Below are 15837 nucleotides of genomic sequence, written 5' to 3'. Positions count from 1 at the left end.
TAATCAGTTCAGGTTTCTTGAGTCCCACAAAGCAATACTACTCTTTAAAGTATTTATTTCTCCAAGAAAGACATAATTTAATTATGTTATCTGTCCTGAGAAGCTGTTAGTTTCTTCTGCAGAAAACTGTGAATCATCTGTAGTTCCTTCCAGAAATGTTCATTTTCTTCCTTGGATGCAGATTTTCTTTGCACTTCATCTAGAGCCTAGGTCATATGCCCTGTTCTTCTTCTAACCTTTTGTGTTTCCAGCATTCATAAAACATATCCTATCAGTTACGCAGCAGAAACAACAAAAGAAGTGCCAGTGTAGACAGGTATTCCTCCTGCTGGAGTAGAAGTGAAGTATTGACTCCATCAGTTCAATCACTGTTGGCAGTTGTCTTGGTTTTGCCAGCAGAAGTGGGCCAAATTACTAATTTAAGTCCCTGTGTGCAGTATTTTCTTGTTGGCTAGGTGCCCTTGGAACACTGTTGGAAAACATTAAGCTCAAAGACTTTGATAAAGTTTAGTCTGAGTTTGAGCTGGAACTCTATAATCTTCCAGTGCTTTATGCAGACTTTTTGAAATGCCTTGTTTTCTATTAATTCCTTAGCATTAGTTCAGTGTTTGCCTATCTGCATCACGTCCATGTTTTCCATATTTTTCGGAACATAATCTTAGTACAGTTATGCTTTGTTTCCTTTTATCTTGGAGCAGCTGCCTAATACTCAGTTCCTTAAAAGCATCAGATACACTAATGAATAAACTGGAAATTGGACATTTTTTCTGACAAACCAATCATTTTTATTTGATTTCTTTCTTTTAACTGTGCTTTTAAGTTGTCTTTCTTGTAATCTTGGAAAGTCTAACTCTGCTCCAGTGCTTGTTTTTGGTACTTCTACTTAGGTGAAGAAAGAGCTTTTCATCCTGCCAAAACAAAGCCTTACCTCTACAACATTGAGGAAACACTGAGGTTATATAGTAGTAAAATCAAGAAACTAAAAATAAGCATATCTCTTGAAACCTTAATTTGAGAATTGGCTCAGTCTGTACTGCTTTTAAGGTGCAAAATTATCTTCCATTTTGAATTCATAATGTCTCTACTCCCCTAACTAATGCAAGCAGAATATTGATGAATAAGTAAGCCACACTAATTATGAAATATTTTAAGTTCAGCTCTTTTCCATTACGGTGTGTAGTAATGTAAATTTTATTATTATTTGTTGTGTTTCACTATTTATTAGCTAAATTTGTGAACTGGTTTACTGAAAATGAAATCTTAGTCCTGCATCTGTACAGAAGCAAAAGGATCTAGCTTCATTTTTTTTTTTTTTTTTCTGTGAATAGTTTTCCTAGCTTTTCTAATATAAATCCTTTGTTGATAGTGGGTCTGTAAGATTGAAATGGCAGCATTTCATGTGCACTATTTTGGGGAGGGGGCATCCAACATACTTAAACGTGCAAATGTGACATTTGGGTGATATCTACTTGAAATAAAACTAGAAGTATTTGCTCTTTTTTTTTTTTTTTTTTTTTAATATAGCTTTTCTAATTGTGTGAAGTTTGGGGGTTTTCATCTGGGGTCTTCTGTTGCTTTGCATACATACTTTACCTATTCAAAATGTTTTTATTTAGAGTGCCTTGAGCCTGCAGGATCCGTTACTGTTTTAATGGGTATTGACTTCTGTGATTCTACTCAGATGGCCAGTTTCCAGTTATGGTGAGTTCTTTGGCGGAGGTGAGGGGTGGTGGTGTAGATTTTTGCTCTTGAAAGGCCATAGCAGTGTATGTTGGCAGTAGCAGACCTACTATTTAGTAAATATTTTTAAAATTAAACAACAGTTCACAATATATACATTCAAGATGCTTTTAGGGAAATAAGATGTGTTTAGCGTTTGGTTTTACTATTACAAAGATTATCAGTTTTCTCCAGTGTAGCATTTTCTTAGCAGCTGCTTCTAAAAACACAGATTTGATGATAAGTTCAAATCTAGGTTTGAAATCACATGTATAAGTTTAAAAACTCTGCCAGATGGAGTTTGAGAGGTCCTGTTTTTCCCTTGGTCTAACTGATACCAAGCAGAAGCATGAACTCCTCTTCCAATTTAGAATTACTTCTCTGTTCCTGAGCTTTTTTTATTTTTACCCCCTCCTCTTGGGATTCTTCTTAATAACACCACCTGGAAAGGGAGCAGTTGGGTCTGACTAGTCTGCTGGGGTGTTTTGTCTGTGTTCCTCCTTGTAAGAAATATCCCATCAAAAAAGCACAGTGTGAGCAATTTTACTACCTCGAGTGCTTATTATGGCTGTTTGTGATCTATGTAACATGACTGCGTGAAACCAACCCCAAAATTTGCTGGCCAAAGAAGCTTATTCCTCATGCTGTAGATTCTTTTAAATTATTAGAGAGGCAATGAAAAAAGTAACTGGCTGGCCAACTAAATTTTATCTTATACACTTGATTTACGCTTTTTATGCTCATCATTGACACATTCAGGATCCTCCTTTCAGTGAGTTCCTTTTGCATTCTAGGCTAGCGGGGAACCTGTTCACCCAATGAGAACTCTCCTATGAACTAGCCTTTCAAAGGAGGGAAAAATTATAGTATCAGTGTCCAAACAGTAGGAATGAATGGATGGGTGAAAGCTAGATGCTTTTCTTTGAAAAGTTAATCAGGCTTCTATAGTCTTTGAAACTATGGAAATACACTAAATAGATCTACATGATTCTTTTTTTCTTCCTATATATTTTAAATTTTTTTTTTTTACATAATTTGTTGCAAGAAGCACTTCTTCCTGTATTCTGCAGAAAAAAAGGATATTGATTAGACATTGACATTGCTACATTCCAGTTTAGGGGAAACTCTTTGAGAAAGTTCAGCACCCCTTTCTTGAAAATACTGTAGAAATTTTAGGGTATTACTGCACAGCTGTGAAATTCATAGTTTATTAATGATAGAGAGAAAATCATAATAATAGAGATGTACTGAAGTGACTCGAAAAGAACCACTGATAAAATAAGATTTTTTGCTCTAGGGACAAGGAGGTTTTAGTATTAATGTTTGGGTTTTTTCCACTCTGAAACCTTTTCCTATACAATGGATGCTCATGCGTAGTCATTTAAAAAGTTATTAGTACCTCCAGGAAGATGTCTGCAGCAGGTATTTTATGTACGTCATGTTGTTGTAGCTGGTCTGTAGGCTGTTTGCTGGAATTTGGAAACAGCTTTGGACTGTTGCCTGATGCTGGGTTTGTTGAAGAAGGGAAGTTCCCTTCTAGGTAATTCATTGTCCTAATTGTCTTAAAATTATTTTCTTTCCCTGAATATATTATATATGTTTTGTTTTGTTTCGTTTTTTTCAATAAAATACACACAGTTTATCAAGGAGGCACATTCTTTTGTAAATAGAACAGATATTTTTCTGTCAAGTACATATTTTTAGTATACTAATGATTTGATTCCAAACTTACACAATTTATTGCTAAGAATCTTAGCAGTGATGAGGATAAGCAATGTAGCATAACACATTGATTTTATGCAGATCATCACCTTTATGTTTTGGGAGGTCTGCTGTATTAGTGATATATAAAAACTGATTACTTTCTCCAGCATTGCCTAGTAATTGTTTATTATTTTCCTATTAGACAAACAAGACAGATCAATAATCCTGAACACCGACCAGACTATGAGTAACATCACTGTAAATAGATTTGCCTGAGACCTCAATGGTGTATTCATTTTAATGATTTGGACAATGTGAGTCCAATGACAAAGCTCAAGCTAAGTTTAAAATTAAATTAAGAATAGGAATTGCTTACTTTGTTCCTTTGCTAATTGATAGGGCCTTGTCTCTTTGACACTTGTTCTTAGATAATAGTACAAAAATAGGTAAAATGTTCTTGGCATTCGATTTGGCTGTAAAAACGTGTTGTTCAAAATCCCACTGATGTTCAGTATCACTGAAGAAGTTGTGCAGTGTGACATTTTGGGAGCAGTATCTCAGAGAACTCGGCTGCAGCCTTTTTAACTTGTCATACTACTTTAAAAGATTTTATCCAAAAGGAAGAATGACTTCTGGAAGTTTGCCAAAATGTAGTTGAAATACTGTCCACACCAAGGTGTCGATATTCTTGTGTTTCCTGCTAACATATCTTTATGAAAGACATTGTCAGTTATTTTGCATTTTTGTTAGAAGCATGTTCAGCAGTAAAGTGTTCCTGATCATAATAATTTTCTTTTACATTGTTCTAAGAGGAGCACTTTGTCTTGCATCAAATGTAATTGATCCTGAAGGAGTGTAATCACAATTACTCACTTTCTTAATTGGCCTGCCCAAAATCAGAAAATGGAAACCGATCGGCAGCGTTTAAATCAATAGCTTTGTAGTAAAGCTTGTGGGGGTAGGGAGATAGTGGTAATGGGTAGATCAATTGGTCTTAGGTGCCAATCACAGACTGTGTGTTTTGCATAGCAAACACTACCTTTCTGCTTGGGGATGAGCTGTTGTACTAGTGGGTCAATAAATGCAAACTGTATAGAGGAAAAAAAACTAACGTGAGTAATAAAATATTTAGATCTCGTTCTGAATTTGTTGTACAAATCAAGGACAATGAAGGAGAAACTGCGTTACAGAGAGCTTTGAAGGGTTGAGATTTGAAAAACATCCCTCGTAAACACTATTTTTATTAAGCAAAGCTTACCAAGCTAACACGTCTAATTAAAAAGACATGAAACGCCTTAACTTGAAAACTGTTCCTAATGCATTTATTTAGAATGTGGATGTGGATGCTCACAGTATGTACTCATAAGAAGAATATCTCTTCATTGCTATTTTTCTTGTGTCACTTCCTTGCAGAGAGACACAGTACTTCAGCCATGCTGGTGTTCTGCAGAGTAATGCCTCTCAAGCAGAAAGTTAAAGAGGAATAAACAGGGGAACTTGGTCTTTTAAAAGATTTTTGTTAGTGTTACTATTTCTTCTGGGTTACTTTGTTCAGATTGTGCAAGCAGAATTTGGACAATTTAGAAGTACAAAGCAGTTTGTTAGTGGCTAAGTCACAAGGAAGGTAGTTCAGTAGCTTGTTGAGTCCTGCTTAAGCATTAGTGTATTTGCCATCCCAGTAAGAGACATCAGTCTTTGCTAGAAAGGTAGGCACCAGTGAGCAAAGGAAAGCTTGGAATGAATCCTTCATGATACAAACTGATTGTGGTACTCCACTGACTGTGGAACTTTTTTTTTCCCAGGTCAAATTTTATATATTTCTGAGTCAGTGTGTTTTCTCTTGAATCCTTGAGCTCCTCTTAGCAATCGCTGTCTTAACAATCCTACCACTGTCTCTTAATTTATCTTTATTAACTTGCATGTCTCTACTTCTCAGATAGTCTCAGGTCCTTCTCACAGCTGACCAATTTCCTTAGGCGTCTGAAAAAAATATTTGGGTGCTTTGTCATATCAGAATTTGGCCTTGAATCCTTGGAATGAAGACATTTGAATCCCTGGAGAAGAAAGGCGAGGAAGGTTACAGAGATAGAGGGCTACAGCATATACATGCCCTTATCCTAATTGTGTACATGTATTTAGCATTTCAGATTCCTGTCTACATGTGTAAAATCCAGCAGGCCTATCTCCAGCTTCTTGTAGGTATCTGATGACTGACTAAAGTTACAGGGGAGATATCCTCTTTACGTCATTGAGAACTGGAGAAGGAGGCTTGTCCTTACCTTGTCTTCTATATTCTTTTCATCCCCTCTTTCCAATGCTCTTAGCTGTTCCTAAAGCCATGAAAAAAAACAGAGCTTGGAAGATAAAATTTATTTACAGACAACTTGTTTCCTCTCCCCATTGTTCTGCAAAGTATGCAGTATATTATGTAGATCTCTTTGAAACAACATGGCATAGGGAATATGTCCATGCCATGCATCTCTTCCTCCAGCTTTCTCAAGGTTTACATGCAAAGAGTACAATCAGTGCTTCCAAGGAGAAAGAGAAATGGAGTGAAAGCAACAACTTCTATGCCTTCCATCCATGCTCACAATAATGAGATTGTGGGAAAATAGTGTGACATGTGGCAGAGGTTTTTACAATCGCAGACTGGTTATCTTACATGGGCGCATCCTGTGTCTCAGTTTCATTAGAAGAGCTGGGACCCTGTACATGCTTTTCTACTGCTGTTATGCTAACAGAAAAGAAAGCTGTTCACCTCATCTGCCCTGGTCTCTATGAAGAGAGCATTTTGCTGATTGCTCCAGAAGAGGCTGGTGTAGCTGGAAAAATCCTGCATTTTCTTAAATGAATTAAATTCCATTTATGGCAGTTGAGAACCTTGTTCAGTCTGCTCTCTGCAGGTTCTACCATATTGTAAACATTTCTGTTCTACATTTCGTTTTCCAAGGAAAAGATTTTTTTTTTTGGCTGCCTCACTCCATGTTGATGGAGGAATCTTCACCTGTAGAACTTCTGCCTGCAAAGAGAAGTAAATGAAGGGTATCAGTTTGGTAGCAGTCAGTATTTTGATTGGGTGCAAGCACGTGTTCAGTTGCAGATACTTGCACAAAAGCTTCCAATTAAAATTGTGTAGCAAAATGCGTTATGGGATATGTTAAAAGCTGACGTTAGAGATGCAGGACTGTCTTCATATCCCTATTGCTTGCATTTTTACTTGTATCTTGCTGTTGCCTTCTCTAGTGCTTTATCAGCAGATCACCAAGTTGTTTACAGATGTTGGACATTAAAACAAGCAATCTGGTACTCTTCTCTTTACTTCGTTACTCCAAAGTAGTCAGTTGGTCCAGTTCCAGAAAGGAATTATATCGAGATAGCTGATAACTGACCCAGGGAAAGCGAGGCTAGGCATGAGCAGCTACACTCATTTCTTCTATTGCCCTGGACTTTTTTCTTGTAAAAGTAGGGTGTTGTCCTTTCCTTTCTTCAGCAAGCCTATGAGAAAGTCTCCTAGACTTCTCCATTCCATGTTTTGCAGGAACTTAGTGTGTTGATCTTCCTTCTCCATTGTTCTTTGTTTTTTTGTTGGTGTTTTTTTTTTTTTTTTCAGCCATCTCTGGAGATATTTTGAATACAAATATAGTGCAAAAATAGTGCACTGCTTTTGGATAGATGTGTTCTGGGGCAAGCAACTACTAGGAGTGAAAGAAAAACCAGAATTATTTATGATAGCAAGAAGAATAGTCCCCAGACTTTTATTAGAAAGATAAGTTTTTAAAGAGCTTTGAGAACTGAGACTTTAAAGGCTGCTATTGTGGAATCTTGTAAGAATTCATTCGCAAGTGATAGTATAATTTGTATTAGTTTTAAAGAAGATGTTGCCATCATTGTTTTTGAAATCTAAAACCAGTTGTGTCTCTTTGGGTTAAGAAACTTCGCTTCTTTTTTTAGTAACCCTCTTCAGCTTCAGCTTCCAGAAGAGTTATCTGAGAGATGTTTCAGTGCAGCCTGAACCAATTGCCTGCTAGATTCTTAAATCTTAATCTTACAGCTTCCAACTACTTCTGCATTTTTTTCTTTAAATATCATTTATGCTAATTACAATATTCAACTTTTAAGTAAGTTCAATACACAGAAATTTAGTTTGCTAGGTATTGGGCAAAATCTCATAGTTGTACAACAAGTCACAATTTTATTATTAAACTTATCCATTAGATAACTGATGAAATCCCTGTCTTTGGAGATCCTCAGAGCTCAAATGGACAAGGCCCTGAACAATGTGAGCTGAGGTGGCCCTGGGTAAAGGAGGAAGTAGGACCAGGTGACTTCCAGCTGCCCCTTCCGACCTGAATTGTTCCGTGGTTCTTGAGGAACTATGAAATTACTTTTGTTGCAGTAGATATTGCTAGATCTCTAATATCAAGATGTAATGAGAGATGCAGATCAATAAACAAAAGCTGTATGTTTAGCCTGTAAAGTGTGTGATAATGAGAATGATAAAAAGGAGGATGATTTTCTATGACTGAGAAATAAATTTACTGGAGTGTGGTGAAATTATAGTAATGCAGAGTAAACCAAATGCTGGCTAAAGTGAAGTTCAGAACAAAGTGGATTTGAAGAGCAGCTAGCAATCAGACTTTCTACTTGCAGAGTGTGAAGAGTTCATGGCTTAACAGAGTATCTGTGAGCTTTTTAATCACTAGAAGAAAGGGAAGTGGAATGTTTGTTAACAGCAGGGGTGTCGAGGGGTCCTCTGGAACAGTTACAGCCATATAAAACCCGAGCTATGCTTGTGCTTTTATTCCTCCTTATTTTGAAAAGATTGTTATAAGCATTTCAAAGTAATCTAAGCACTGATATTTTAAGTCAAGTTTATGTACAAATGGCAAGTCCAGTCAATGTTGGACATGAGTCACTGTACACAGAAGTGTTTATCTGTTTCATGCTGAATCATGTGGTGCGTATCTTGCTTAAATATGAAAGATAACATTGGTTGAACCATCAGTTGAACAATACTAATGAAGGTATTGGTGAAAGTTTTAGCCATATAGTCCAAGTAGTATATGTAAGTTATGAGGCAGTTGATTAAAGACCCTGCTTTTATCTCGTTAGCTGACAGACTTCTTGATCAGTTTTCAAAGGAAAAATTAAAGAAGAAAAATACTATTTTATTATTTTACAGCACAGTGATTCTTTGTAAAGGAAATACTAACCAGGTTTGAAGGGATTGTTTCACTGTGTATTTACTAAATAATAATTTTCCACAGAATTAGCATTAATGCTGAAGTTTATCTGAAAAGCACGTACTTCAGATTGCATCCATAAGCACAATTATAACACATCAGAAGGTTGGAACATACTAGTTCCTAAGCATTTGCTTGTAAAATTGGGTTATTATGGTAAGTATTAAAATTTGAAGTAATAGGACTATAAAATACTTCCCTGTTTTCAAGTGGCTTATCTTGCATCTTTAGGAGGGAGATACATATGTATTCTATATTGTTAATCTAGTGCTGTTTTTTCCATCAGTCTATCTTACTTTAGAATTTTGAAGTTGCAGAGTTATGAAAAATCTGTAATATGTTTGAAGTTAATTTAAATACATGGATATTAATTGATGAAATATGTTTTCCACTCTAATGATTGTATCATTATATTTAAGTAGGAAATCTGAGGCATATTAGCAATCAATATGTATTGACTATTTGGTACATTAGCAAAAAACAAAACAGTGTTCTTTTCTAAAAACTTCTCATGCCTTAAAGCATTAACAAAGATTCTGACTGGCTATACTGATCCTGAATTGCTAGCCAAATCCCATAAGGATTGTTAGTCAATCAAACGTAGCAGAGTGAATGTATCTTGAGTTTCTATAAACTTGGAGAACTCTAAGATGAGATAGTTGAAAACTCAGAAAATTTAATGGATTGGGAGAGCAAGTTCACTGTATGGTATTTATTTCCTAAAGAGGAATCTATAGCTTTTGATAGTACTGTGATACAACTGACAGTAATTTTTTTAACTCTCTGCCATTACAAAAACTGCCTCAAATTTTACAATTTTCAGTGTGGTTTTACATTAATCAGTATGCTGAGTGGTTTTCTTTAGCTATGCAAAATGTTGCAAACTTGAAGTGATGAAAGATATTTCATTTTTATTCCCAAATATATAGTTTTATGTGATTTGACTTTTTTTCAGACAATAATAATCCTTTTAATCTGAAATTATACCTTCTCTAGATTTAACCTTATTTCTGGGATAGCTGTTGCTGGTCACAGAATTTGTAAATAACAGTTCTTTTAAAGAAATTGTAAAATGCATGGCAATTTGTCCTTTGCAAACATTTAGTTTGAGTGTGATGCCTTATAGAAGATTAAATAAACTTTTTTATGAGTAAGAGTTAAATTTTCAGAAATACAAGAACATGCATACTATATTAATACTATGTTTATACAGGAGAAAATGGATCAAATTTACTGATATAAGAAATTAGCAGGCTTCTGGATTAACAAGGCAGAAATCATGCAGCTAGTTCTTACACTATTTATAGATTCCACAGTAAATTTGGATATGTATATATTAATCTGTGTTAAATCACTTAATTGATTCTCTTTCATTTTTCATTTCCCAGCACGAAGGATGATCAGTTCAATGTTAACATTCAGCCCCCTGTTGGAGAACTGCTTTTGCCTGTCACTATGTCAGAGAAAGATTTTAAGAAGGAGCAAGGTGAGAAATATTTTTAGGAGCTTTGATAAATGTACTTGGATGAGAAGAAGACTGTGCCTTTTAATTTCCACGGGTAAAGCAAGTGCTTCCAGTGTAGCTGTGTTAAGTCTCTTTTAGTATTCAGTCCGATACTAGTGTTTTAATTAAAAAAAAAACCTTAGGAAGGATATGCTGTGATATTTGATAGCTTTTCAGGGAGCCTTAAAAGCACAAGACCCACCTTTTACCCTGGAACAGCCTTTTGGCTCGAAGAGTTTCAGCTTCCTATCATGAAGTGTGAAAGTTTTTCCTACTGGCAGTAAAGCAGATAGCTGGAACCCCAGCTCAAGGAATTAAGCCAGTTATACATTGATACGGTGTCTGCCCTTAGTAGTCTGTACTCCAAGGCTATTTCTAAGTGGTCTTAGTGTACTCTTCCTCAGCTACTTGGAAAATTATTTTTATCTTTTTCCTTTCAGAAACTTAATATAAAAAAAAAAATTATTCTTATTAGAATACTGTTTTAGAAAGATGACGTTTTATACACTTCTGCATTCTCCTGATGTTGTGTCTTTAAAATATGTAAGCTTCTGATGCTAGTACACACACCTCCCTAAGAGCATTTTATGACTGGAGTACTTTATACAAAATAATTAGAGGAAATTGTACTTAGCTTTGACTGTGTGTTAAATGGAATAGTCCATACTGCTGCCCTTAATTTGGATATGACTCTTCGATATCTTAAAACATAAATGATTGCAGTTTGGATGCATTCAAATGTAGTAGTGTTTACTCATCTATCTGAATGTATGGGTATTTACATGTGTAAATCTCTTCACATTGCGATGAGAATATACCCATGGGATCCTGTCTTACTGCTGTGTAAGGCTCAGAAACTCACTATATCCATCAAGCAGTCAAGAACACCTATGAGTAATGCTGTGTATTATTAATTATTGCTTTAGAGCGTTTCTTGTGTTTGTATTTTTTAATGACTAAGTAGTTTAAATATGGCCTGGATCATTTTCAGTTGAGCTCATGGCTGCAGTGAAAAGTTAGGATTGTGCTTTGTTTTCTTAACCAATTGACACTTATTTGCTGTTCTTACCCTTTGCTGGCTAAAGCCTGCCTCTCTGCTTTATGCCTGCTCAGCACAACAAGGTGAGTGATTGAACAAGGCTGTGGCATGTTTATTTTAAACTGTTCCCGTGTAAAAATTGTAACTGAGGTTGTAGTGAAGGGAACACAGGTTACTGTTCTTCTTCCCCCCCTCCCCCATTTTATATTTGCTTGCTTTGTGATATTTTGATAGAGTTTTTGTATGTTTTGCTGTGACTGAGGGCTTTTTTTCCTCCTGACTGGCCATACAGAACCACGAGCACATAGAAGAAGTGTACTTGGAGAATAGCTGTGGTCCTCTGTGGAGTTGTTGCCAAAATTCCTTTTTCTTCTGCCATTTTACTTCTATGGTTGTTGATTATTTGTCTGAATAAATCTGGCAGCTGTTTGCTATGTTTAATAGAGCAGAAAGGCTACTCTGAATAAAGCTATTTGAAAATTTGTTTATATGAAGTATTTGTAAATCCATGAAGGTCTCTTGGCATTTCTGTATCGCTTGCTCTGTCTTCCTGAATTCTTTCGTTGATGCAGGACTTGATGCTAGCAAATTTACCACAGGTTTAAAAACCTTTTCTATTCCATCTTTTTTCTTGTAGATATCAGCTGTTTCAGAATATTTGTGGTAATAGAGGTCTCAGTTCTAAATTATACATAAGTATTTATTACAAATACCTAGAAGCAGCTAGCATCGGAGAGAATTGCTATGTGATCTTGCTAAATGAAAAATCCAAATTGCAATAATAAATGCAGGGCAATTTAGAAGTTGGTATACATTATTCTGTTTTATGTTTAACTTTCATTTGTCTATATTCTCCAAATGAATCTGGTTTATATAACTTGTTTTTCACTTGTCATGCACCTTTTTTTTTTTTTTTCCTCATTTTTGGACATGAGATGTTTCAAGTCTTGTACTCGGAGATGCCTTATTTTATTTGCAACCAAAACCAGTCGATAAAAAATAGTGAAGGACTGAGGAGAATACTCGAAATGCAAGGTTATATTGGGGTAGAATGAGAATATCTATGGGTTTTAAGGATTTTTACATCTAAATTGCATGTGTAACCTACTAAGACCGTTACAGAGGAAATAGCCGATGTTATGCTGCTGTGTAGGAGACAGTTCGTTGCTACACATCTTTACTCAATTACTCTCAGCTGTTTTGCATTGTCTGTTACATTTGTGTATGTCCATTTTCTTCCTGATGGCATAAGGAGTGGGGAAGAGACAGGTTACTGAATATTCATGGGTGTGAAGGTTACCTAGTGGCAGCAGCAGAACCTGGAGAGCGGATTTATCCACACGCCCATGATACGCTCAGCCTTGCTACACCGTCTTCCCTTCTCTTCCCATCCCTCCTGAGCTGGGGAATCCTTCCGTGAGGTAATTCCCCAGAGCAGCAGCCCAGTTAGTAGTTGACAATTTGGAAGCGGTGGATAAAAATGGTATTGCCAAACAACTCTTTACCTTTCTGGTTAAACATTTTTACTGAACTTCAGCCCTCGGGGTTTTCTACCCTGTTTTACATCACATCCTCACGAAAAGTACAGTGTCTGTAGCAGGAGTTCTGCATAAGTGAGATGTGTACTGTTGGGAATTCTGTATCCAAATTTTTACTTGCATGCTGTTTTGAAAAATTAGTAGCACAGCTTCCCTTGACTTGGTTTAGAATGGTTCAGAGTAGGACAAGTCTGATAGGAAACATACCCTTTTACCTACCAGTGTAATTTTTCCAGTTTCGTTTCCTTTTATTAAAAATATATACAGTTATTTAATATATCAGTTAGTTAATCCAGATTAATTGCTACTTTGTGCTCCAACTAGAGTTTTCTTAGATTCTCACATTTCAAGCAATATTAAAGGTGGCATGTGATTGTTATTGCTGGATATTAGTCAGAATTTCTATGTAGGTGTTTTTTTAAATAGCCTATTAAAACTACTTTTAAATATAAAGACTTCCCCCTTGCCCATGACAAATTTTAATATTTTTTTTTTAATAAGTGAGTACCTGATTCACATTGTGTGGGGAAAAGAAAAAAAAGGAAGGGGAAAAAAAAAAACACACGCAAAAACAACAACGACAAAAACACCACCACACCAGAACAACAACAAAAAAACAAACTAAAACCAAACACCCTCGTTAAGTAAACAATTTTTTTACTTAATTTTATTAAGATTTATATACCCAACTTGTCTTCCTAAAAAGCAAGATGTTAATTCTTTAAATGGTTGAACATTTACTATTTTCTGGCCCTTGACTACCACGAGCAATCATATTTGATGCCCCTTAATTAGAGCACCCTTTTTTCTTTCCAGGTTCTTTTCCACCTCAGCAATCGAGACAATACATTTGCTTACCATGCTGCTCTCCTAAGTGTTCTTTTGCATGTAAATTAATCTTGATTCAGTTTACACTGTCATGCTGAGTGGTACAAATTGCCTATAACAATAAAACAGCATGAGTTAAAAATAAAGGGGGGTGAAAAGGCAGATTGAATGTGTGCCTTACTTGATAGGATGTTACTTTGCTTTATGCCAATACATTAGTCGACGATAATGAATCTTCTGTTCTGAAAAGCATGGTTTAGTTGATTTTTTTAATTTTACTTCAATGGAGCAGTACCTTGTCTTTTATAGAACAAGTTAGACAAACCATTAATGACAAGAGTGTTAAGGTTAAATATGAAGCAATGCATTCACTTCTCTGAGTGCTATCCATCTTTCCATTTACAGGAGCTTGACAAAAGTACTGGCTTTGTACAACATTTCCTTTAATTACATGCTGCGGGAAACAGGCTTTTAACATAAACATAGTTGCATTCATTTATTCAGCATTTGCTCTTCAATAGAGCTTAATGGAGAAGGTTTAAATCCTAAATGAGTACACACATCTCTCAGCAGTGTTATGTCAGTCCCTGTGCTCTGCTTAAAAGCAGTTTTAGCCTGTGCATGTAGTTTTTAAAGCTTTTGCCTAATAGTGAAGTTAAACAATTTGTAACAGAATGTTCTATTCCCATGATAAAGCTGATCTTTACAGAAGTTGTAAACTTATTTTTGTTCTATTCAAGAGCAGATCATGTTCAAAAACACGCTGTTATTTCATTATGAGCTGTTCTGGTTTTTACATTGACATTTCTTATTTTGTGACAGCAGCTAATACACATTCTAGTGCATTAAAATGTTTGATTTATTTTTCATTTAATTGCTCTATTAAGCATCTTAGTGCCGTTTACTTTGGGTTAGAAATGTATGTGCAGCCCTAAAGTATTAGCCTTTTGAGACTTCTGTATTGTTTTCATTGTAAATGTTATCGTGGATTTCAGATGCTTTGTATTTCTGCCCAAAGTACTGTATTCCATTGTTTGTTTTCATTTTCAGCTTCTGAACATAGTGTAAAAATACACAATGCTATGTTGTATTTAGTGTTGGGTTTTAATCAACACAGGTGTCCAGCAAATCATTCTTCCAAACAATGGACGTTGACAAAAAAGTGGAGTTTTTGTTAAATATCCTTGAACATTTCTGGTTTTACTTATTTTTGTCATATGTTTGGATATACTCTTGATAGTTCTGTTCCATTTTGTAGTGATATCCAAATTATTTTAGTCATATAGTTTATCATTACATTGTAGAGAGAGAGATACTAATTGAATTTCCCTGTTTCTAATGTGATGACTTTGTGTTCATGAACTAAATTGAACCAATGACTACTATCTGAATTTTGAGACTGTTTTTAGGAACTGGCTATGAAATTGTAATTGAATGCATCTGTTTTATGATTAGAAGATTATAAGGAGGTTTTGTATATGGTTTTTAGCTGGACTTTTCCAAATCAGTCTTACATAGTGTTTCATTTCCATGTTTACATTATTCTTTTAAGTTCTTGTGAGAAAGAACCATCTTGATTTCACAGTTACATTAGTATCACACCTATTATTGCTCAGTTATTAGTAATTTGTCTCTAATAATAGGGCATTGCAAGTAATACATTAAACTAATGTAATTATGTAATTTCTTACAAAATAATTTTCTGAATGGATTATTTAAATTTTAATGCAAATGTGGTTTTTGTTTAGAAGTCTCTTGTTTTGATTTTGTACTTAATAAGCAAGCGAATCTTAAAGTACTCATAATGAAATACTTGATGTTTCAGGGATGCTGACAGGAATGAATGAGACATCTGCTACAGTAGCTGTTGCTCCGCAAAACTCTACTAGACCTGTAATAATTGAGAGGGTAGTGAAGGCAGCAAACCTAGGTGTAGTCCCTTCTGGTCAAGACAACATACACAGGTAAGATTACATGCCATTCATAGTGGAACTACCTTTTAATACAAATTTGTTCACTAAAAATTTGTCAACATTTGATAATATTAGGGGAAGTTTTATTATCCGCTCCTTTAATGAATATGGTATGCAATTACACTGCAATATAGAATCCTAAGCAGATATTAATTAGTCCACATACTCCTCACTTCTTTATTTGAATGTATGTAAAACAATGAAGTATCTAGACTACTGTATACGGTTAGTGGAGTTGTCATTTCCTAGTTTTCTTTCAAAGGGAGAGGGTAGCCTTTTAAAATGCAGT

General features: G+C 35.3%; 1 protein-coding gene across 1 annotated transcript in view; it reads left to right on the top strand.

Moving 5' to 3' along the window:
• Positions 1–15543, top strand: part of LOC103775212 (AP-3 complex subunit beta-1-like) — a gene marked incomplete at its 5' end in the record, with an annotated part of 82859 nt that extends 67316 nt beyond the window's left edge. The window contains 3 exons of the mRNA XM_008942655.1: positions 1617–1701; positions 10055–10152; positions 15401–15543. Of these exons, the coding sequence (XP_008940903.1) occupies positions 1617–1701; positions 10055–10152; positions 15401–15543 (326 nt within the window). The remainder of the gene's footprint in view (positions 1–1616; positions 1702–10054; positions 10153–15400) is intronic.
• Positions 15544–15837: the final 294 nt, after the last annotated feature.

Source organism: Merops nubicus, unplaced genomic scaffold (assembly GCF_000691845.1).
Source record: "Merops nubicus isolate BGI_N331 unplaced genomic scaffold, ASM69184v1 scaffold17696, whole genome shotgun sequence".
In the NCBI taxonomy this organism is placed as follows: Eukaryota; Metazoa; Chordata; class Aves; order Coraciiformes; family Meropidae; genus Merops; species Merops nubicus.
Note: the sequence above shows the minus strand (reverse complement) of the source record. Positions and strands in the feature narration are given on the sequence as shown.